The sequence below is a fragment of the Branchiostoma floridae genome, chromosome 10 (genome assembly GCF_000003815.2).
Source record: "Branchiostoma floridae strain S238N-H82 chromosome 10, Bfl_VNyyK, whole genome shotgun sequence".
NCBI classification, from domain to species: Eukaryota; Metazoa; Chordata; class Leptocardii; order Amphioxiformes; family Branchiostomatidae; genus Branchiostoma; species Branchiostoma floridae.
Genome location: NC_049988.1, coordinates 2,696,962 through 2,722,427, shown reverse-complemented (window position 1 = coordinate 2,722,427; position 25,466 = coordinate 2,696,962). Strand labels below are relative to the sequence as shown.

The following is a 25,466-nucleotide window of genomic DNA, read 5'->3' as shown; positions in this document are numbered from 1 at the left end:
AAGGAGTAGGCAGCGTATTTCTATTTCCCCTACCTCTTAGGGAAATTTTAAACCATCTCATCTACGTAAGTCGTAGCGAGGCGTCCAAATTTAGCATAACTGCCTTCCTTGATTTAGCGTAATACGTTGGGGGTTCTTCTGAATTCAGCGTAAATCATTGTCAGAACCCTCCATGCAGACCCTCAGACAGGACTGACAGCTGCAAAAAAACTTAGCCTCAACCAGGCCAACCTAAAGGAGCTTTAGAAAGTAGAATTCGGCAAATATAAGTGCTAAAAATGGCCATGAGTGTCAGTCCATAGCCAGGGCATTATCTTAATCAGAAATATCCCACCATTTAGATAGCTTCTAGTAGAGAATACGATAAACTTGCAAATGATAATATCCCCAGAAAGCCTGGGAAACGAGGCTTCTAGATGGACCAATCACTGGCCGGCGACAGTACAATTGCGTGTCGGGAAATATCTCTAACGGTCCCAACCGCCATTCTTCAACCGTCAGAGTTGAGGCACAGTCACACAGTTGCAGTTAGCAGACTTTAGCTGCCTGCTTTCGCGTTTCGACGGCCAGAATGAAGTTTCACTACAGTTTTGACAGTGAATCGTCGTGGAGAAAGGTAACGTGACAATATTTATTAGGATTGTCGTGTCCGTGAAGGCCGATGAATGGTTGTCAACGCTTGGAAGAAATTTGGAAAGGGAGGGGAGGGGGGTTCTTCTTCTTCTTGGTATTAAGGCAGCCGCCTTCAACTTGTTGAAGATTATGCTACCTGTATAAGGTCTACTGCGAAGCGTGGAAGAAAACAGTATTGAAACGGGGAGGAAGGAATGGGAGGGGAGCTATATTTGTGATTTAAAACTGTCTAGGGTGGCGCTGAGGGCTACCTGTGCTGGGAGACTTGTATAAGATATAGTTACTCTCCAAGCAGAGGCTAGGCGCCCGCTGTTTTTTGGGGCGTTTTGTCGGACCTTCTTATTCCAATATTTCGTACGGTTTTGTTTATGTTCGACAAGCGGAGAGAAATCAAGTTTATAATCTTTTCACAGGTGAAAACCGGCAAATGGCTCATGCAGAGATTGCCGAAGACGCGTAGGAAAGCACACCCCTACAAACGCGTAAGTAGTTATGGATTTCTATGTCTGTTGTTATCTAGTACTGTCATATATTACCAGTGTGTGAAAGAATGTGTAAATATTGTACATCTAAAGCAATGGGAGACGAAACACAGTCTTCATTTCCAAATGTTCATTCAACAAAACCGAAAGAATCACTCTGTTTGGAGAAGTCACAAAGACTTTAATCCCAACTTCCCCACATTGACAGATGAACAGAAAGTGACTTTTCTCTTAAAATCGCAGAACCCACAAATTTTAAAGAATGTTGGGCTTTTCGTCTCCCTCTGCTTCCAAAAAAGAAGTCAAACCCAACCTGTTTAGAAATAGCCAACACTAGTATTAGATTAGAATATTGTTTATGACTGTCCATTGTCACTATGTTTATACCATGTACTTGCAATTAGCCCTCGGGCACGAACTTTCAAATAAACTTCTATTTTTTATATATTCCTGAATATGAATGCTTCAACTTTACTTCAGATCAGTGGAGTGATTTACCATCATGGTTTCCAACTTTAGGCCATGTTGAACTGATTACTAAGTATATGGATAACATTCTCTAGGACTAGTAGGAATAATGCAAACTGAATGATTATGAAAAAAAAACTCACAAATTTATTTAAAAAGTTAACTACAAGGCTTCATTATGAAATCTAAGTGGTCAGGAAGGTTGAACACATTGATGTAATCTATAGAATGGTATATTGAACAATAGATTCTTTATTTCACTTTTTTACTTTGACTTTGGCAGATTATGACATCATGTATAGTTTGATATTCTAGTTATATTCTTTTAGTTTTACTGCATATATTTGTTACAATAATATTGCTACAAGCTTTGCAGACAGGGCTAACCTTGATTTGGAGTTAGATATGTTACCGAAAGTCCCGATAGCCTCAACATTTCTGTTGATATATCACAGTATAATCATTTGATACGCCAAAAAGCAGTTTTTGTCACTGACAAAAGATGGTGGATGCCATCTGAAATGTCTGGCTGTTTCCAAAATCATATCCAGCTTGAGTAACTGCTTATTACCTGGGTGTCTAACTTTCATTGACATATAATGTTTTGAATTTGTTTTACTAATTCCAAGACAAAAACCAGCCACTCAGTTCATGGTGGTAAAAATGAAACTCATCTCTTGGTTCCAATTATGTTCTGTTTTATCCATGATGTATCAATTGACTATTATTATTATTTTTGCTATATGATTAATTTATATGCTGTCAAATACTTTTTGTTTCAACTTCAGTTCAAACTGTATTTGATTTACTATGATTTTGCTTGACCTCCGACCTCTTCCACTCCGTTTGAGTTGATATTACCAAGTTTCTGTTAATTCAATTGGACATTTTGTTGTTATACATTAAGAACTAAGTTGATTTATTTCATTTTACTTCACGTATGTAAATCACTGATTTTCAGTTCACCATATGTTTGCTTTCTGTTGATTCAAAGTTAAAATTTTGTATTATTTGTATATTTCTGTTGCTATTATTTTTGTATTGTTTTAACGTGGACTCCAGGAAGACTAGACGTGTATTTCACTAATGGAGATCTAAATAAACCAAACCAAACCAAACCAAATTCCGAAGGCCTAGAAAAAATGTTGTAACGTTTCCTGTTTTAGTCCTACAAAATAGGGTCGGTAGGTGGAGATTCTTTTCTTTTTGTAGACTTTGGCCCCAAACTCTAAGTGATACAATACAGTTTGAAACTGAAATGAGGACAGTTCTCAGTTTTCATTGTAAAACTTCAACTTTGCACATAATGGTTACATATCAGATCAGTGGATTATGCTACATTTACCCTTTATGTAACATTATGGGTCTAACTGGAAACTGCCCACCTAAAAAAAAGTTTTGGGCTGGCAGGATTTTCTAGGTCAGGCCACAGCAAGTACATTTTATGGATGACATCAGCGCGCGCATTAATTTTCGCCTGATTTCAGAAAAAAAACAAGAATTTTTTTCCTTCTGTAGGGACAGTCGACATGACGATAAAGTACCCAAATGAGCAAATATATTGTGTTGTAGCCTAATAATTGTACTTGTAGAAGTGACACTTGCGAGGTACCCAGGACTAATCTTGGAAATTCATGTTAAGATCTTTTGGACGGAAGGGACAAATCGTCCATTGGAACAAGCATATTTCAAGTCCCGTTCAGATGGAGACAATGTTTTCTTGCATTATTTTGGTATCTGTTATTGCAGGTACATGTACATCGCACAGTATATGTGACTGGAGCTTTAGCTTAACTTTGTGTGTGTTTGTGTGTATGATTTCTAGATGCTTTACCACCAGGACATTTCATTTCACAACAATGTGAACATTTGCCTGTAACAGTTGTGTTTGCTGTAGAAAATGTTTGTGCCAGGCAACATTGTAAAGCAGTTTCTCATTGAAAATTGGTGAACCTGTGGCATTATGCTGTAAAAAAAATCCTGACAAGAACACTGTCTAATTGGTGTGTGTGTTGTGTGCCTCACCTCACCTGCATGATAGTTATCTAATATATTAATCAAGATCTGTCCGATTCCCTCCAGCACTCTCCAGCTGACAAGTCGCAGGTCCTGGACCTTCCAGTGACAACACCGTGGCAAGGTATGAAATCAAGAACAAACTGTAATATGTCCAGAATAAGTTTTCTTGTTGCTATTAAGGCCACACCAATTTAATTTCTTGGTTCACAGATTCGCTCGCTCCTATTTCTTGGAAAAAAAAAAAAAAATTACCAATCAGCAAATTTTTACCATTAATGAAACCATTCACCAACGTTTTGGTGTAGCAAATTGGCCTTTGTATCATAAGCTCCTTAAAGTGTGGGTACAGGTGCTGTTACTGTACAATAATAGTGTTTTTGTACTTTTTTCAAGCTGAAAACTTTTTTTTCTCAATGTTTTGGATTAGCCGTTACCTTTACCCCAACCATTTTACTATTTTTATTTTTATTTCGCCCTCTCGCTCCATATTTTTTATGAAAAAATCCGTGAACCAAGAAATTAAATTGGTGTGGCCTAACAGGGCTCGAAATACTTTTTTCTGCATACCTGCACTGGTGCAGGTGGCATTGAAAATTACCTGCACCAGACAAATTTTACCTGCACCTGAATCTAGGAAGTATGGATCATACTGAAATTGTTCAGGAACCATTAGTTTATACTTAATAGGTGGTAAGGCCTAGGAAAAAAATGTTGTGTTTCCTGTTTCCCTACCTACCCTAGAAAAACCTGCCGACCCTAGACTTTTTTTTGGGTGGGCAGTGGAGTCACATAGCTTCCAGTTAGAAGTTTAATTCAGCCTGCTTCCTATTGAAGTAAAAACACTGCTTGTCCCATCTAATGAAGGATAACTGTATCTATCATGCACAAAATTAAAGTTTGACATTGAAAGACAAGTGTCATCATGCATTTCAGTTTACTTTGTTCACTGTATTGTCATATGTATCACTAGAGTTTTAGCCAGCCTAAAAAAATACAAGAAAAAAAAAGATAATCCCTACCTACCGACCCTAATTTTTTCAGGACTGATACAGGAAACACAACATTTTTTCCCAAGGCCTAACAATCAATGCAGCTAATAACAATCCAAATGCACCTACACCATATGTTATTTATGTATAAAACCTAGTACATGGACCAGTGCAGGTTTGGTGCAGGTAGACATCAGAAATACCTGCACAGCTCCAATTTTACCTGCACTAACATGCATATGCAGGTGGTATTTTGAGCCCTGTAATATGATTTAGCTTTTGATATCATGAAAACAATGGCTCAGAGAACAGTGTGATTACTCCAATCAAAATGTCTTACGTTTTCAAGCTTAGAACTAAAAAAAAAGATGTTGTGTTTCCTGTTTCAATCGTGACAATAGTAAGGGTCTGCAGGTAGACATTATCTTTTTTTTCTTGTAATTTTTTTTAGGCTTGCCAAAACTTTTAGTGATACATATCACAGTACAGTTGAACAAAGTAAACTAAAATGAATGACGACACTTACCTTTCAATGTCAAACTGATTTTAAATAAATTACACTGCACGAAAAGCCTCATTTCCATGATGGAAACTGACTTACACATCCCTGGAAATTACAGTCCTTATAAACCCAGAAGTGTCATGCCTGCGAACGAGACGTGTGCAGTCCTTTACATGTCCTAGAATCTCGGCTGGTCTGACGTCTTCGCAGGCTATTAGTCTCCACCAGACTCCGGGTCGCTGTAGGTTGCACACTGTTCCCCTCAGCCAGCTGTATTTCTCTGGCCGGCTTACTCCAGTCTATTTCTACGGTTTTTCCAGCGATGTGGAGTCTGGTAGAGACTAGCAGGCTAATTGTACTTCTTAAGTACAGTCGTCGCTCCTAGATGAGGGTGGCTTTACTATCCAAACATGAGCACTGTTTTCATACTCCTCAACATTACTTCCGTTGAAAGCAAAGCCAAATGCCAAATGCAGTATCATCGGCTACAGCTGAATACGGTTGCTCCTTGATCCTTCAATCCATGCGATCCATAAGAAGGCAACAGTGGCAGTTAAAAATTTGAACTGTGTATACACCTTATAATTAGTGTTGGAATTAGTTTTAAGCATTGTACTCATGACATGCTCATGACTTACTTTTTCACATTCACTGTGTTTTTATCACAATTTTTGTTTCCACAAACTATCCAACTGTTTGTTGGTTGGGAAGTGATACCCAGTATTTCTGTTGTTGTACCTAGGGAACAACCCCGCCCCGTCCAGCCCCAGTACCTCTGCTAACCAGGACCACATCGGTGTAGTAGCTGAGATGAATGCAATCCTTTCCGCTTTCACCAACAGATTGTTGTCCAATCAGGTAAGCTCCACATCTAATTATCTAATTTTGTGATAAGGCCACACCAATTTTATTAGTTGGTTCTCGGAATCGCCGCTTCAAAAAATCGCAAAATGAAAAAAAAAATTCATTTTAGCCTCTGTCTCCGTCCCAGACGTGTTGCCAAAAATGAAACTGAAAAAAAACCCCTGAAGGCTGCAGTTTTATAAAATGTCGCTAGATGTCGCTAGCAGTTAGTTGGTCATGTGACGTATATTAGCCAATCAAAAAACATTTTCTGTTTAATATGAGAAAATGGAGAAAATGGCGCCTTAGCTGAAAAAGACAAGTTCTGACGGTGGATTTAGTAGATAGAGTAGAGTTAGAGTTAGTAAAATAGAGTAGAGAGTACATCAGTAGGAGGAGATATGTCTGTGGAACCGAAAAAGCCACTATTTGTGGTATGCAGAGTTTTCAAGGGTGAGAACAAACTTCTGGACCAGTTCGTTGAGATCAACCAAGAAGAAGAAAACTTTGCGCAACTGTATACAAGATTGACAACAAGCATCGAGGGCACAAATTGGAACTTGTCCCAGCTGGTTTCAGCTACAGTATTGCCATTTTTGTTTGTATTTCAAGAAGATGAACATTCTTGTAAGTAGAACAGCTGGGAATTATTGCCAGGCACAGTTTCAAGTTCATGAATAAAAAACAAAAAAAATGAATACTGCAATTTCACTGTTTTCTTTCCAATTTTAATAGACAAAGCAGAATTCTACGTATCATATTCATTATTTGATAACCATACTGACATTTGCCATTCTGTTAAAGAAATCAGTAATCTTCTAAAATAGGTGGAAACAAGATCATAGTGTTTGAAAATAGCAATATATGTTGCAGTAGTGTAGTGTCTCTGTTTTGTTTCTCAGTATGACAAGACGGCCCCCCAGTTCTGGCTTTCCTGTCAGCATTTTTTTTTTTTTTTTTTTTCGCCCTGTCGCTTCATATTTTTCATGAAAAAATCCGAGAACCAACAGATTAAATTGGTATGGCCTAAGGGAAAAGGGGGTTTTTGTTTGGCTTTTCAATTCACAGTTTAAATATTTCCGTAGTACAGTAGCGATCGGTTGGACATACAAGGCTTGATTTCACAGTAGTTCACCTGGCGAGGCTGCACACATTGGACTACCACAACCACTGTAGCCTTTAATGCTGTATGATTTATATTTGTGATGACATGTTTACAGTTTATGTTTTATAATATGTGTTTACATTTTGATATTTCAATTTTTATGATATAATTTGGCTACTCTTCACACCACGCTTCAAGTGGTTCTGTCCAGTGGGTTCAGTTTGATGTCCTTAACTAGTCCCATAACTTCTGCGATTGATTTTTGTTTGTTTGTTTTACTTCATTAGTGTTACCATTTATAACACTAATTCACCATTATTGGTAGGGTAACCTTTATCTGTTGTATTTAACACCAGCCTGAGGGTATTTCTGGATATCAAGTTGATGGACAGAGGTCTCAAACTGCATTATAATGAAAAAAATGCAATTTGAAACCACTGTCCACTGTCCATCAACATGATATCCCTAAATATCCTGTTTTAGGTACATTACTGATATGGCTCGTTCTCATTTAAATGTCGAAATGCTGTCGCCTTACCTTACGCCTTGATATGGAGCAAATTATAGACAATGTCATCACTGGTTCCTTCATTTTCCACATCCCCTGTAATGTTTTACAACAGATGAAACGTATATGCGTATTGGTTGATGGCTTAGAAGATTATTATAGCCACAGGTGGGAGTTCACACCCTAAAAAATGGCTGTTGCCTGAGAAGAAACGAATAATTCTAATAGTAGCCAAAAATGTAACAATTCAGTTTCCAGAATGATTGTTCGGCAGATGAAAGCAGCTACCAAGGTCCTGGGTGATCATGTCAGATCGCTACTATCAGTGATCTTGGAGGCTGTGTGAGGCGGTTTATGCCAGGTGTCTCCAGATTCTGTAACAATTATGATGGTTGCCATGATTATATTATCCACGTAAAAGACAAGAAATTACCGTTTTTCTGACGCTATACAATTTTTCTGGCTTTACATTAAAGAAACAAGAAAGGGTTGTTGACTGTCATTTGTATCCCACCTTGCTTAACAAAATGTTGTACAGAAATGACTGTAACAAACGTTACCATTGTTTGATGTTTATAATCTAAGCTAAATCTATTTGACCTGGTGTAAAAAAGCTGCCCACTTTTCAAATATCCCTAGGGACATCCACTCATACCCAAATGATATCAATAAGGTATCAATAAGGTATGTCCTTTCGAAGAAAACAGGGTAACAAACGTTACCGGTAATGTTTGTTACCTGTCCTGTAATGCATTACCAATGGGACCGAAAATAATAAGTTGCTATTTTTTGGCTATGGCTAAAAGAGGAATTTTCCTAAACAACCAAATAGTTTTCACTGAAAATAAAGCTGATTTGTTTTTCGACCAAAAAATGCCATTTTCGACATTTCAATGAGAATGAGTGATAATGATACCCCACATATAAAGGTGAACTATATATCTAGCATTACATCGTTTCACTATTCTTTCTGGAGTCTGTACAAGACACTGTAGAGAATGTACATGTCATGTAAGTAACAAAACCTATGCAATCTGTAAACAAAAAAATTGGATGTTTGATAATGTTTGTCTACTGTTCTGTGGTGTGTGCCTATAGATGGATGTGGACATGGATGCTGAGGAGTACAACAGTGACAGTGTGTCTGGCAGAGAGAGTGGCGGATCATCGATGACCGGATACTCCCTGAACAGCTCACGCAGCGAAGACCTGGACCTCATGGACGCGGATGACTTCGGTAAGGCCTTAAGGAAAATAAATGTTGTGTTTCCTGTTAGAAATTTATGATTCTAATTGTAAGATTGGCAACCAAAAGTCATGACACCTTCTTGAGTTGATATTCGATAGGTGGGTTGGAAAGGGTCTGACATAAAGCTGGTGTTATGCTGAAGGGAATCTATACTGGCCATATAAATTCAGATACAGATACAGATTAAGTCATGACACCTTCTTGAGTTGATATTCGATAGGTGGGTTAGAAAGGGTCTGACGTAAAGCTGGTGTTATGCTGAAGGGAATTCGAATCTATACTGGCCATATAAATTCAGATACAGATAAAAGAGGTTCAATATTGGCCCCCTAAGTAATGGCCCCTAGCAGCTTATATGGTAATGATAATTTGATATCTTGTGTTCTGGACATGCTGTGCTTGTGATTTTTCAGTGGTAGAATCTCTTTGGGAAGAAAGTATTGTAAGGTTGGATCCCTTAGAAGTTAACAATAAAGAAACATGGAAGCCATTGGTTGATCCTGAAGAAGGCAACAGTCGCAGTTGAAAATTTGAACTGTGTTTGAAGAAAGTGTAGCATTCAGTACTGCCAATTAAGATTAATATGCTCATGACTTACTTTTTCACATTCACTGTGTTTTTATCATACTTTTTGTTCCCACAAACTATCTGACTGTTTGTCGGTTGGGAAATGATACCAAGTATTTCTGTTGTACCTAGAGAACAACCCCAGTACCTCTGCTAACCAGGACCACATCGGTGTAGCTTTCACCAACGGCTTCTCGTCCAATCAGGTAAGCTCCACATCTAATTATATCTAATTTTGTGATTGGGGAGAAAGGGGATTTTTGTTTGGCTTTTAAATTCAGAGTTGCTCGAGGATACTGTATCCTGGCTCAGCAGGTGGGTATTGTTACAATTAAGGAAAACATATTAACTTTTAAGGAAAAGGAAAATTTCAACATTTCATTTATTACAGTAACTACAGTATAAGAACAACATGTACAACTACAATATATGTTGGAATCTTTGTTTTGTATCTTATATTTCTCATATCTCAATGTTTTGCATAGTGTTTTGCATTTCTGATTTATTGACCTTGTTCTTGATTGTAAGTTGGTGGATATTTGAAGAGTTATCATTGAAAGTATTGTTTCTAATAATCATGGTATAGCCACCAAAAAAAAGATCTACCAAATGGTTAATTAGTAAAATTAATAATATGTTCTTAAATGATTGAATCTCAATTCAATGTTAACCCAGGCTCCTACAAGAAAGAGGAAGCGATCCAGTGATGACGTAAGTAATCATTTCTAATAGATATTTCATTTTTCATACATTCATGATTTTTGGTGTGAAAAGTAACATAGATGAGAGTAGACAGTCATTTCTTTTAATCTGTAGATCAGATCTAAAGGGACATTTCTTAGTTCATCTCCTTGCTGCTCCTTTGTTTAAACAAGACATACAGTTCAAAACTGGCCAGAATTCTGGCCAGTGTAGCAATTTGAAAATATTTCTTTTTGGGGCCATTTCTAAGGTATCACAAGATGTAACCTGATGTAAATGCATGAAAATTTAATCTGAAGGAATTTCGAAATGTATTTCTTTGTGAATAAATGCATGACAGTGTTCCCCCTTTCTGCTTTGAAAATGCTGTAATTGTGAGCTGTTATATTTAGATGCTACATGATTTTGAACTGCAAACGGGATCCTGTCATCAGTCACATCTGTTCCCTGTTATGTGCAAGGATAAATGACCTGGGTTAGCTTTGGTACAGTAGTTACTTATGTGCCTTGATAAATGACCTGGGTTAGCTTTATTTGGTACAGTTATGTGTAGTAGTTATGTGCCTTGATAAGTGCCCTGTAATGTGCCTTGATAAATGACCTGGGTTAGCTTTATTTGGTACAGTTACGTGTACTAGTTATGTGCCTTGATAAGTGCCCTGTTATGTGCCTTGATAAATGACCTGGGTTAGCTTTGGTACAGTAGTTACTTATGTGCCTTGATAAATCACCTGGGTTAGCTTTATTTGGTACAGTTATGTGTAGTAGTTATGTGCCTTGATAAGTGCCCTGTTATGTGCCTTGATAAATGACCTGGGTTAGCTTTATTTGGTACAGTTACGTGTACTAGTTATGTGCCTTGATAAGTGCCCTGTTATGTGCCTTGATAAATGACCTGGGTTAGCTTTGGTACAGTAGTAGTTATGTGCCTTGATAAATGACCTGGGTTAGCTTTGGTACAGTAGTAGTTATGTGCCTTGATAAATGACCTGGGTTAGCTTTATTTGGTACAGTTATGTGTAGTAGTTATGTGCCTTGATAAGTGCCCTGTTATGTGCCTTGATAAATGACCTGGGTTAGCTTTGCACGGCGGTCGGTTGCTAGGGTATTCTTTCCCGTTGCTTTGCGCGTTCGACAGAATATCGGGTTACTGGAGGCCTACTTTTGGCTACCCGTAAAATATTTGAAAATAAACAAAATGTTTTGACAAGTAAAATGTTTTCGAAATATGATTAATTTAGAATTTTACATACATTGAATGTTGTCGTTTGAATTTAGATAGCTGTTTTGTTTCAATGTTACTCAAAAAGACGACCATTTTCTGTTTTCAGGAAGGCCTTTAATTTGACCAAACTCTTGATAAGATAGGCTGCATGTATCATCGAAAATTCTCGTTTTTTTATATTTTTCGTCACCTATGAGGAAAATAAACACGGGTTCGGTTCGACTTACGTCAGATGGAAAATCGTGGAACAAGGTTCCAATTCGGCTGGACATGGGAGGTTTTGAGCCGATATTTGACCACCGTGTTGGTACAGTAGTTATGTGCCTTCAGTTGATCCGATCTTTTAGCCCTGCCCACCTCGTCAAAACGTAGGAATGCTTCATCAGAATGCAAACACTTTTGATATGCAGTCACTCTCTCATTTGTTGAACTGATGATTTTGAAGGACTGTCAGTCAGGACTGAAACCATTCAAAGAATTCCTTACAGTTAGGCCTAGGGCCACACCAGTTTAATTTCTTGGTTCACGGATTCTCTCGCTCCTGTTTTTTGGAAAAATAAATAAAAATAAAAATTACCACTCAGCAAATTTTCACCATAAATGAAACAATTCACCAACTTTCTGGTGTAGCAAATTGGCCTTTATATAATCAGCTCCTTAAAGTGTGGGTACAGGTGCTGTTACTGTACAGTAATAGTTTTTTTGTACTTTTTTCAAGCTGAAAACTTTTTATCCTATATGTTTTGGATTGGCCCTTACCTTTACCCCAACCATTTTACAATTTTTATTTTTATTTTGCCCTCTTGCTCCATATTTGTTATGAAAAAATCCGTGAACCAAGAAATTAAATTGGTGTGGCCTAGGGAACAAAAAATGTTGTGTTTCAGTTTCAGGCCGGGACAATTGGGCTAGTGGACTTGTCCAACCCTGATTTCAGAATAAGAATAATGAATTACTAATTCAAACAAATCCTCCAGACCTTTTCCGGTCAATATTAAGACTTTTTGTGCCATTGACAGTACATTTTTATTGATAGCCACGGAATAAGATATTTCCTTTGTTGTATTTTGTAGGAGTCCTCTGAGTTGCCGGAGAAGAGGAGATGCCCATGTACAGGTATGTTTTAAGTTTGAGTTTAAGTGCACCTATCCTGTCTGAGGTACTGAAACTGGGATTGTGGTAATTGAAGAATTCACATGGACTGAGATATAACACTGGTTCACCTTTATTCGCAGGGTAACCTATATCCGTTGTATTTCAAAACGAAGTATTTAGGGATTTCAAGTCGACAGACTGTGGTTCAAACTGCAATATTTCGGATTCATTGCAATTCTAAACCGCTGTCCGTCGACTTGATATCCTTGATAGTCCATGTTAAACAACACCGACTACTTCTTGCCGGCCACGTGGCTCCTAGTATAGAGCCTGCTGGAAAACTCTTGTTCTGGTCACCTGATTTATATAACAAACGTGTTGGTCGCCCAAGGCTATAACTTTGAAGAAACTTATTGAGTCAGAAACTGGTCTAGACGGCCCGGGACTTCTCACTGCGATGAAAGACAGACTGTTCTGGAAGTAAGACTTTACTTGCTGCACCTCAAAATAGAGGATGAATGATGATGATGATGATGATGACATCCCTAGATACTAAAATTTTGAATACAATGGATTTAGGTTACCCTGCGGATAAAGGTGAACCAGCGTTATGGAATGTGCAGATTCTAGTAGAAATGATGTGAACAGGGTCACATACATGATCAAAAAAGCTTTGTTCTTCTATTTTGGCATGAGAAAATGTGAAAGGAGGTATCAAACACTACAGATCAAAGTTGAACTGCTATTGCCAACACTAGGGGTAGAGCTGGACATGCTATGGTCTTAATGTTTTGTTTGCAGATAACTTGTGATGTAAGTAAGAAGTGTGTATTAGTAGTTAGATATGTACACAACCAGGCATGAATGATGCAGATGTGCAAGTCCTATGCATAATCAGAATACTTCATGGATGTATGAGGTCTCCGTTCCATGCAGTTCAAATATCAGAAATTAGGGAACACATCTTGCATATAATAAAAAGGATTTTTCTTCATTGGCGTATTTCTTTTGTTATAATCTGCTATCAGTTTTCAAATCGGTTACATACAGGTACAGGTACAGGCCAGAACCCGTATCTAAACCTCATCAAATGATGGTATGTTCAAGTACACAGTATTATTTGTCAAATGTATAATCTTATTAAAAATGTTCATTTCAGTGGCCATTGTTTAGTACACACTAGAAAACTGGTGCCATTATGATGGTTATTACTGTAAAATTGGATAATGTGTGTTTTTCCAGATGCCAGCAACTCTGCCAATGGCCCTGCTATCAGCTCTGCCAGCAGCTCTGCCAGCAACCCCTCCAGCAGCTCCGCTATCAGCTCTGCCAGCAGCTCCGCCAGCAACCCCTCCAGCAGCTCTGCTGTCAGCTCTGCCAGCAGCTCCGCCAGCAACCCCTCCAGCAGCTCCGCTATCAGCTCTGCCAGCAGCTCCGCCAGCAGCTCTGCCAGCAACCCCTCCAGCAGCTCCGCTATCAGCTCTGCCAGCAGCTCCGCCAGCAGCTCTGCCAGCAACCCCTCCAGCAGCTCCGCTATCAGCTCTGCCAGCAGCTCCGCCAGCAGCTCTGCCAGCAACCCCACCAGCAGCTCCGCTATCGGCTCCACCAGCAGCTCCGCCAGCAACCACAAACCAAAAGGTTAGTAACACAACACTCACTTTTTAGATATCCTATTAATTTGTCTCATACAACAGGGTTGTAGAAGCATTCCAGAACTGAAGCTAGTTTAAAAGTTAAACTCACTGCTCAGACTGTAATTGTACACATGGCAGGGCTCGAAATTCATTTTTGGGATTAGGTGCACGGGTGCACCCAGCTTAAAAAATTGGGTGCACCAAAACATTTTTGGGTGCACCACTTAAATCTAAGTACAACCTAATGGCAAAACTTAGCTACAAGCTATCAAATTCTTAAACAAGTACCATGGCAGACATTTTTATCATCTTTCTAACACTTAGATGTCAAGAATATGATGTATACTACTATACTTTGATATCTTTACATACATAAATGTAAGAAAATATCTGGGTGCACCCTGTGCACCCACAGAAAATAATTGGGTGCACAGCTTCAATTTTGGGTGCACCTGGGTGCACATGCACCCAGTATTTCGAGCCCTGCATGGTCTGGCTCACAGCTTGGCTATGCCAAGTCACTCTTCAAGACACTGTTCCATATGGAGGAAAATCTGTTCCAGTAGTTAAGACATGATGATTCATCAACAAGGAAACAATAGTCTTATTTTATTTATTTATTTGTAAATGCCATGCCCGTAGGCTAGTTGCAAGGGTACAGACAGTAAAAAGTAACAAGTGTCTATTTTATACAACTATCTATGTGCATGATTCTACATTCTTTTCTTGGAGGTTTGACTTTTTCTTTGGAAGCGGTGGCTTATGAAAAGTCCCACTTCTTTAATGATTAGTTGGTTCTGTGATTTTAACAGAAATATAGTTTTTTTGAGGTCTACTAGCTGGTGAATCGTTGGAAAATTGTTTTGATTGTGTCAAAAAGGTTGTTTCTTTCATCCTCATAATGGGGGCAGTTACAGATAAAATGTATTTCATCTTCCACTGCATCCATCTCACAGTATTTGCACAATCTATCTCGAACTGACACTTTTTTATAACGACCTTTTAATAACCACAAAGATACAGTTAGCCAAGCCCAGTAAAGTGAGAACTTGGCTGTAACGAGTGCTATGAGCACTGGCTACACTTTTATTTTTCAAAATTGTTTGTTCAATGCGTAGCCTCTGAGACCACTTCTAGGCAGATTGAAGATTGTTGTACTGTAAATGCATTTAATTTTGCGGGGATTTAATTTCGCGGTAGCAGGAAAAAGGACTTTTCGTGGTGGATTTAAGTTCGCGGTAACACCATAGACTGCAGTCTAATACCATAATAGAAAAATGTTCGCGGTGGTTTTGAATTTGCGGTTAAGTGGTCACCGCAAAAACCGCGAATATTAATCCACCGCTAACATTTCTGCATTTACAGTAGGTGGGAAGCAGCAGTCATTGAGAGAATTTTATAGTCTGGCATATCAGGAATGCACTACGAATATCAAGCTCAATGTTGGTAAATGTGCCAACAAAGACTTGTACTCTAACATTCAAGGCACGTGTACCTTCCGCTACTGCCAAATGACCCTGTCGGGAACTCCAAATCCTCGCAAACTACGATTCTAAACCAGATGCAGGGTGACGTACGGCCGCTGTATGGTCGCAATAGGCAATGTTTCTGTATCTACAGGTCGTGTGGCCAGGTTGCTGCTATAGACTATAAGTCAATGGAAAAAATTCAAGGGACCTACAAAAAGTGGCAATGCAAAGTTGGTTGCTATGCAAAGGTGGACGCTGATGCAGGTTTGACTGTATACAAAGAATTTTCCTTCAGACGGCATTACAAGTCATTCGGCCTCTTGTGTTATAATGAAACTGGACATGCACCAAGGACATTTGCTCTATGTTGAGCAAATTGACCCTACATCATGTAAGAAAACTCCTAACTACCTGAAAGCAAAATCTTTGTTAATGGCAGTTACACACTGCACTTTTTTAGCTACACCCCACAAGAGAGACTTTCTAGCTGCAAGTGCACTTAAAACCCAGGACTGTGTACATTGGATTTTTGACCTGGCACTGTCTTACCAGCCAGTTTCTTCAGTTGATTTGACTTGATTGATTGATTGATAGATTGAGCCTTGATTTTTTTTCAAAAGTATGTGTTCATGGAACTCTAGTTTGAAGTGTGAGAAGGGTGAATTCTTCTTAGGGGAAGATATTTTAAGATTTTTGGTTGTCAACATATCTACTAAGATCCTGACAGAACAGGAAAAAACATGGGAATGCTGGGAAGGTTCTCTTTCCTGGTGCTTAACTTTGAAAGTCATACACTTTTATAAAATCAATGCAAACATCGACTCTACTCTCACCCTTTTATATATTGATTTTTTTCACTTTTAATGTTGCACTCTTGATAATGAGTCCACAAGTTAGAATTAATATTTTTGCAATAAAATCTGTAGAGCATACTCCAAACCACCCCCCCCCCCACAATATCTGGATGCAGTTTTTGTAGTTACAGACTGCACACACAACTTCAGATTTTGCTTGCAACCGGCTGCATGAATCTACAGATTTTTCGCAGCGTGTCCACAGTTGGTAAGTTCAGGCATCAGTCAATAGACATTCAGGTTCAGTTCATGTTCTCTTCATGCCAATATTGAAACTGGCATGTTGTTGTTGCCTGTTATCATAACAAGGTTTCTTCTTATGGTTTTGTTTATACTAACACAGTTTTATTAACTTGCAATGATTGAGATTCACCACTAGCTGGCATTTTGCAAGCCAAAATGTAGTACCTTTAATACCTTCCAGTACCTTTAATAAAACAAAAATTATTGTGCAATACATAACAGGGCTCAAAATCCTTTTTTGCTGTCTTCTGCTACAAGTATATGGGATTCTTAATGCTGAGCCTTTAATACCATTTTCTTATACAAATTAGGTAGACTGCAAGTTGCTTCTCTCTTTTTCTGCAAATTGTTGACCGCAGAGAATTTTAGCCCTGTATTATATCTGCACATTGCATAATACATGTCACTACAAGTCTTTATCTTACTAATTAAGTATTTATTTTCTTAAAGGCACAACAGGAAGGCTATTAAGGTGTCTTGGGTGAAATGGCGTCACGACTCATGAAATATGAACAACATCACCACAGTGGAATTCCAGGTACATTTTATATATATTGTGCTTTTTCAATCCTTAACATACAGTTTCTGCATACCAGGAACATCCTCCTACGCAGGGACATAGTTAGGTGTGACGGGTCGTTCAGTGTAATATAACCAGCTGCTGCCACACCGCGTGCTTGCGAAGCTGGTGTGTTACGCCGAATGGCGGTTATACCTTCTATATAGATACAGATACAGATACAGACATCCAACAGCCAAACTGCCTGTCTGGATGTACCCTGCTCTTTCAACCGTCACCCTTAGTTCCTGATCACCCTGCTTATAAATGTTAATGAGGTTACCCTTATACATGCGAGACAGCTTTTGAAAATGGAAAGCCTATTCTCTGATTGGCTGACAGCTGGTTTGGAGGGAAAGTCCACAGGAACTAAGAGTGACGGTTAAAAGAGCAGGGTACATCCAGACAGGCGGTTTGGCTGTTGGATGTCCCTGCGTAGGAGGATGACCAGGAATGCCTCTAAGGGTGTTGGCTGTGAAGCAAAAATTCAATTTAGAAGGGGAAATTTCTTTCTCTGAACTGTCATGAATTTGAATATTTTCTATCTTCGAACATGCATGGGAAATGGACTAGAACTTGAAGTATTTGTAACACCCCAAGAAAACAGGAATGAACACAACACAGCTATACAGCAAAAATTTACAGGTGGATACAAAACTTTATCAAGGAGTTGATGATATTTTGCATTTTTTTGCAACACTGGTGTAAATGTGTGTCACAATATTAATTTTAAAGAGATTTAAGCTGTGTACTGTATTCTGTTTGATTATAGCATATGTTCAAAACATACTTCTTGTAACACGTTATCTTCTTTCTTCACTTGCAGTTGTTCTTGAAGAGCCTTCACCCCTTCCCTCACGATCACTGATGCCTGAGTCACCATTTCACTTGCACAACATTGAATTAAAAACTCACCTTGTCTTTGCCTCTTTTTTCAACTCTGATCTTATCCACTCTTGTGTTGGACTTGCAATGTTTGCTAGCAAATGCAGCATATCTCTTCTCATAGCAATCTCATAATATGCATTTAGTTCTTTTATACTTAGTTCTCATCTTTTATCTCATGAAGTAGAAAACTATACCCTCTTATAAGCTAGACAACTTTTCTTTCCTGACAGCACTTGCTTTAAAACTTAGTTCAATAGATTCCAAGTTGCTCTCTTCAAGTAATACAACTATTGGTCCAACATGAAACATGTAAATAAGCTATTTACCAATGTGGTAACATTAGCATAATTGCATAAAGATATGCTTGTTACACAAAAATAAACTGTTTTGAAACCACACCAATCCAAAACTGACAATTTTACCCCATTCAAGAATTGACTAGCCCAAAGTCATTCCTGACCAAAATATCTGCCAAAATGGATTATTTCAGCACCATCCAAGTTCAAAATGTTTTTATCCTGACTTGACACCCCCAATGCATATTGCACCCTTCCAAATGCACCCCTAACAGACGGACTCTTCCAATTTACGTATGTCTGCCATCTTTCACGAAACCTGCCATTTGGTTTTCTTTTTTTTCATGTAATGATACATGTAGATAAACCTATTTAGATATTTTTAGTCTCAGCCATAATCATTATGTTATACATATAATTTTGAATAAATATGTATGTCCAAGCTGTATCACTACATTTTATGCACTCATGTGGGGTAGACATGTATGATTGTCTTTCTAAAAATACAGGAGGTTTTCTTTATTTCTTTATTTGAATTTACCACATGCAAAAACAAGTGGAAGGGAGGACAAAACAGGTGTATCAACACCTTTACAAGTTGTCCTCCCAAAAAAGTTTTTATTCTTGACAGTCATTAAATATGTTTTGTGGCATAGATTTTTCTTCTAATCTCACTTTTTAGTAAAATGCATTTAAATCTACTGGTCTCACTTTAAGAAGCCATGATAAGGAAATATATAAGCCATTTGTTGGTCACCCAGTTATTGTAATAAGTAGACCATAACATTTCAGTATTTTGTTGGTATTTCCAATACAGGTCTACCCCTGATGCTCAGGCGTCTAAGGTCCAGTGATGGATGGCTTAACGCCCAGAAGCCTGGTAGGTTGGAGAATCTAAAACTGTGTCTATGTTTTCAGGGTTCGAAATCCCTTTTTCTGCATAACTACACTGGTGTAGGTAACGTTGAAAATTACCAGACAAATTTTATCTGAACCACTTTGAAATTATGTATGGATCATACTAAAATTGTTCAGGAACCATTGCTATTTTTTCTTTTATGCTTCACAGGTGGTAACAGCGCAGCTAATAACAATCCACATGCACCTACATCATAGGACATTTATGTATATAATCCAGTACATGGACCAGTGCAGGTTAGGTGCAGGTAGATAGCAGAAATACCTGCACAGCTCCAATTTTACCAGCACTAACCTGCATATGCAGGTGGTATTTTTAGCCCTGATGTTAAAAAAAGAAGATATTTCTTAGTGCAGGTAATACACTAAAGCAGGACAATACCTGTCGGTGGTGCTGAAAGTTGAACTGCTGAACTCTTGAGTCAAATTTTACATCACCGGTACTGTTTTCTGACAGGCTCATCAGTGCATTGTCATGCTAATTGCACTGTTTGTTTTAAGTTATTTCTTAGTGCAGCTTACACTACACCAGGGCAATACCTGTCGTTGGTGCTGAAAGTTGAACTGCTGAACTCTTGAGTCAAATTTTACATCACCGGTACTGTTTTCTGACAGGCTCATCAGTGCATTGTCATGCTAATTGCAATGTTTGTTTTAAAAAAAGAAGATATTTGTTAGTGCAGCTTACACTACACCAGGACAATACCTGTCTGTGGTGCTGAAAGTTCAACTGCTGGAGTCAAGTTTTATGTAACCGGTACTGTTTTCTGACAGGCTTATCAGTGCATTGTCAAGCTAATTGTACTATTTAGGCTTTTTTTTTTTTCATCAGTTAGTTTTCATATGGCCTATGTATAGTGGTGGTTGTTTTTTTCATTTGATGAATTATTTGTCATTACAGTGAGCTGGGCACCGAGTGGGTACTCTTTGCGGCCGAGGAAGTAATACAGGTACAGATATTTTGTTGTGTTAGAGTACTGTTAGTTAATGCTGGACTACTAATAGTACATGTATCAGAATACAAATGTACATCAGGACACTTCTAGATATTTCATAAAATATCAGACTCGTATTTACTTACTTGGGTGTGGGGCATATACGATCAGTAACGTAATTACCAATTCAATCATGATGCATTTTTTTGCAAAGCAAAGAATATTCGAATTCCCATCAATCGGTTGCTTGAATCATAATTTGATGCGTGGCGGCTACAGACAGTTCTCGCCACGTTGTTCTACACTGGGCGTAGACAGTCCAGTCAGATCTGGGGACCCCCAGCTCCTGGAGTGTGTTAAAAACCTGCTCTTCCAATCTCCCTCTTTGGCGGCCTCTAGGACACTTCCATGATCAGGGGTGCCTAAGCATTTGCAAGAACCCTATTAGATTCGTACGAACATTATGGGATATGCACGAATCACTATGCAACAGTGCATGACCTACCCCACTTGCCCTATCAGGCAAGTAAGATTTTTCCATTCAGTAAGATTTTGATACACATCAGATTCTTATGCCGAAGATGACTGTGCATGGGGTGTAATGTAATTTATATTACTGATGTCATCCACAGTTGAGTACCAGATGGAGATGATGCGGATCCTGAGGCATGTCAACATCGACCATCTGCACGTCAGCTGGACCAGTCCACACTACATGGAGACTTCCTGAACAGAGCTCTGCTGGACTCTCAGTTCAACTACCAACATGCTACAGAGGAGTCTTTGGTTCTGTCAATATAAGATAGGTATTACTTGCATTTATGATTAGGTATATGGTACGTGGTTCCGTATATTCAACACAATGTAGATGGGAGAACCATGATAGTCAAATTATTATATGATAGTTTGATCATTTATGTTGAATTATTTACTGTAAGCATAAATTTTAAAAGACAGAAGACAAGTGCAAAAATTGACACCAAACATTTTTGAAGTAAATCTAAAACTAAACCAAAAAATCAGCACTAATTTTATGCTGACCAGAACATTTAGCGGTATTTTGTATTTTTCCTTATGGTGCTCAAACCCAGACTGCAAAAGATAATGCACATGTGCCTTACCCAATTTTACAACATCAAAACAACAAATAATTTATATGAATGAATTTATTAGTTCTGTTTATGTATGTATACAGGTGTATCTGGTCACTCAGTATAATGAAGACACAGAGGGGATCATTATCATAATATATTCTATTTTCATTTTCATTCTATTTGCATATCTTTAACATCACTACCTTGTAAAAAGAAAAAAAATTGTCTCTGGGCTTGGGTAAGAATCCTTTTGCTAGTGAGTAATGAAAACATTAACTTAAAATACAGAGTAGAAATTTCTTGAAACTGCAACTGGAATCCCATCTAAACAAGATTTTAGATTTATCATCTGAAAAGATCTATCAAGTGATTGAATTAAACAATACTTTCTGTGTGAGCAGACCCATACAGCTCACTTATCATAAGCTATGGGGGAAAATGCAACAGTTGAGAATTCTTTGGTAAGAGGCAACATGGGTGTCCTTAAAGGAATGTAGGTTAGAAAAAAATTCTTGTTGCTAATGATTTCTCCAGGATTTAAGATTCGTAATTTCTGTACATTCTTTCTGGTATAGTTTATATTTGCTAGAAACTAGAAAATATTTTGTGCCACTCTACCCAAACTCCATCCACCTGGCCCTTGCCCTGATGCGTTGATCTGCTGTCTTTTCTTTCTCAAAAGAAGACATGGACCTTCTTTCATTCTTAATCTAGGAACACATCAAATTTGGTATTTCATTTCGCTTTGACTTTGCCTTTATTTGGATCCAGTGATTTAGCTTAACAATGTTGCTAATGCTGACGTTACAGGGATGTCCAGTATTTAGTCCGATAGTTGTTACAGTTGTGTAATAACTCCTGTCTTCAGTTGGGTTGCTATCATTCTGCTCTTTTCACATGGGTAGACTCTTCCTTCTTCACCTCAAAGTACTCAAAAAAAAATACGCAGACCTCCAGCCAGTGCTCGCGCTGTTATGCTGAGTCAGGCACGTAGCACACACGTGATGGACTTCCCAAAACTGTTCGTGTATCAGCTCCGTCAGAGGGCAGGTCTTGGACTGGAACAGTTTGCAGTATTTCAGTGTCTGCTGTAGCTGAGACTGTGATTCAGAGTAGGTTGCTTTGCTTTTGGTGTTGTGTTGCACCATAGGTGGGGATGCATGTGCAGCCTGTACATTGTGTTCCATGTGCTCTTTGTAACCAGAGTCGACAAACTCACCCAATTCTACCGCTCGCATCACTTCCCTGCAATAATCACGGATAGCATTCGCCCATGGGTATTGAAGCTTGTACTCGGTACACTCTACACTCTCGGAAGCCAGAATTCAATTTCTTCCCTCTCTGCTTGGCCATCTGTATGCTGGGGTCGGGGGCTACGAGCAAACTGAGGTTGCCAGTGCTGGGCTGTAGAGGCTCAAGGCTGGGGTTGAAAGCCAGAGGCAGACTTAGGTGGCCAGGGTTGGTCTGTACGGGCTGGGGTTGGGGGTTATGGGCAGATGGAGTTTGCCAGGGTTGAGCTGTACATGCTGACTGAGGGTGCCCAGTAGACGTTGCACCTCTGCGACAGCTGCAATGTCACGCCGTAGGTCCTGGATTTTGCGCACTTCGTCATTAGCAGGCTGTGACGAGGCTGCGCCGTGCACCACTGCCTGGTCTTGAGAGACTATACACTATACCTGTCCTTTGTTGTCTTGTCGGCTGGTGATGCGGCAATGACGTGGTAGTAATTGTGTTGCCTCTCAAGATCAGGGTCAGTCTCTACCGATGAGAGGTTCTTGGCAGGAGCTCTAGGAGGGGAAGTGGATTGCGCAATCCGTCTCATGTCGCCTCATTATGCCACTAACTGATCTTTCCGCCTCCGCAAGTCTTTCATCCCCCGAGACAATTCCAACATTTTCATCTCCTCCAAAATAAGCACATCATGCTCCTCCTTTTAAGTGCATTCTCGGCCGAAAGGGCGGCAATGCTGGAATTGGAGGGGCTTGGTTGGCCATGATGACTTGGTCCATCAGGGGTCTCCGCCAAGGACAACGATGTTTGAAGAATGTTGAGGCCACTTTCTGCATCTCTGTAGCTCAACTCTGTATCCCTCAGCCTAGGCAGGTTCTTGATAGACCATTTAGGGCGATCAGTCAGGCCTTAACAGCAAGGGATTTCTTGCAAAGTCACACAGGAAATTTTGAAAATTGTGCAGTGCAAATTCACTGCATAGTTCCAAATCAAATCGTAAGGTCATGTGATGTCATACAGACCAAACCATTCCAAGTGCGTGGGTGCCTCACACACAGTTACCAAGTATGTCCACTCATCCTATCACAATGTAATGATTATTATTATTATTATCTACCAATCTGATAAAGTGCTGCCTATGAACAGAAGGTGGGGGTGGTTTGTTTGCAGATTGCAAAATACAAAACAGTCTGAATTGAAGGATTTTTGATCAAAGAATGGTGGGAGGCGAGGGGTGTGGGGGAAGTTGGAGTTATCCTTGATAAGTATTAGATGGGGGCATTGGATATAATCATATATCCCCACCTCCTAAAAAGCATGAGCGTCTCCACCCCAGGAGTTTGTCTCTGTCTTATCCTTGAACAAGGCCCCATGCCCGCTCCACAGCTACCCCCTTTCTGCCCCCCAAAAAACTCCGCGGGCCTCCATCAGTTTCAAAGGCAGCCCATTATGTGAGTTTGCCTGCCAATGTAATTTAGTGCTGATCTCTAGGAACAGAAATTGGGGTGTTTGCAAATCACCGAATATAAAATACTGAGGGAGGGGAGGGGGGGTGGACTCCACAACTGCTGATATCCTTAAATCCACAAATCCTTAAACCACTAGACCACATGGGAGGACATGGTAAGAGGAGGGGCGGCACGTATGGTATTGTACGTAAATTAAACCATGACTGCAGATATCTTTGGTTAAATGATAGTGTGGAGGGGGGGGGTGAATTGGAGATATCCTTAAGGCCCCCCTTTGCTCCGCAACCCCGCCAAAAAAGTGAGCTATTTGTAGATCCTCAATATTAAATAATGGGGGAATAGAGGGGTGTGTTTGTGAAGATATCCTTGAGGCACACCAAGCCAGGCCCACCCCCGCGACAAAAGTAAAATTGCAGTTTCCCATGCCGGGAATCAAACCCGGGCCGTGTAGGTAAAACCACAGATCCTTAGACCACTAGACCACACGGGACGACATGGTGAGAGGGGCGGCACATATGGTATTGTATGTAAATAAAACCACTGCAGATATCTTTGGTTAAATGGTGTGGAAGGAGGGAGGATTGGAGATATCCTTAAGGCCCCCCTCTGCTCCTCACCTTTACCAAAAAAAGAACTACGTGGGGTGTTTGCAGATCCCGAAATATTAAATACTGGGGGAAATATAAGGGGGTGGGGGTTGAAGATATCCTTGATGCACACCAAGCCCCCACCCCCATGGTAAAAGCAAAATTGCAGTTTCCCATGCCGGGAATCGAACCCAGGCCCAAGCCACAAATCCTTAGACCACTAGACCACATGGGAGGACATGGTGAGAGGGGCGGCACATATGTCGTATTACTAAATAAAACCACTGCAGATATTTTTGGTTAAATGATAGTGTGGAGGGGGGGTGAATTGGAGATTATCCTTATGGTACCCCCTCTGTTCTGCACCCCTGCCAAAAAAAGAACTTAAAAGGTGGGGTGTTTGCAGATCCCAAAATATTGGGGATTATAGATTCAGGGGGTAGGGGTGGAGTTTAAGATATCCGTAATGCACACCAAGCCCCCACCCCCCATGGCAAAAGGAAAATTGCAGTTTCCCATGCCGGGAATCGAACCCGGCCCGTGTGAAACCGACAAATCCTTAGACCACTAGAACACATGGGATGACAAATAGGTGAGAGGGGCGGCACATATGGTATTGTACATCTGTTATGTGGTAATGTAATATAAACCAGTTGGGGGCCGGGGATATCTGCGCTGACTCTAGGAACAGAAGGTGGGGTGTTTTCAGATCCTGAAATATAAAATACTGTATGATTGTATAATTCTATATGGTTGTACATATTAAATTGTATATTCAGTGTATCGAAGGCTTGCAAAATTAGCCCTTATGTCATGAAGGTTTTGTTGTCATCAGTACGTAGTGTCATGATGAGATGGCCTCAAGTGACAGGATACAGACTCCTTCTTCCACCATTGTCAGCA

At 39.5% G+C, this 25,466-nt stretch overlaps 1 protein-coding gene across 1 annotated transcript; it reads left to right on the top strand.

Annotated features, from left to right (window-relative positions):
• The first annotated feature begins 501 nt into the window (after nucleotides 1-501).
• Nucleotides 502-21,952, top strand: LOC118424835 (putative protein TPRXL). The gene is made up of 13 exons (XM_035833635.1): nucleotides 502-616; nucleotides 1,047-1,115; nucleotides 3,666-3,723; nucleotides 5,836-5,951; nucleotides 8,648-8,786; nucleotides 9,498-9,571; nucleotides 10,041-10,076; nucleotides 12,366-12,408; nucleotides 13,630-14,025; nucleotides 17,038-17,125; nucleotides 19,148-19,210; nucleotides 20,150-20,198; nucleotides 20,816-21,952. The coding sequence occupies exons 1-10, from the start codon at nucleotides 572-574 to the stop codon at nucleotides 17,070-17,072; spliced, it is 1,011 nt and encodes a 336-aa protein (XP_035689528.1). The 5' UTR covers nucleotides 502-571; the 3' UTR covers nucleotides 17,073-17,125; nucleotides 19,148-19,210; nucleotides 20,150-20,198; nucleotides 20,816-21,952.
• Nucleotides 21,953-25,466: the final 3,514 nt, after the last annotated feature.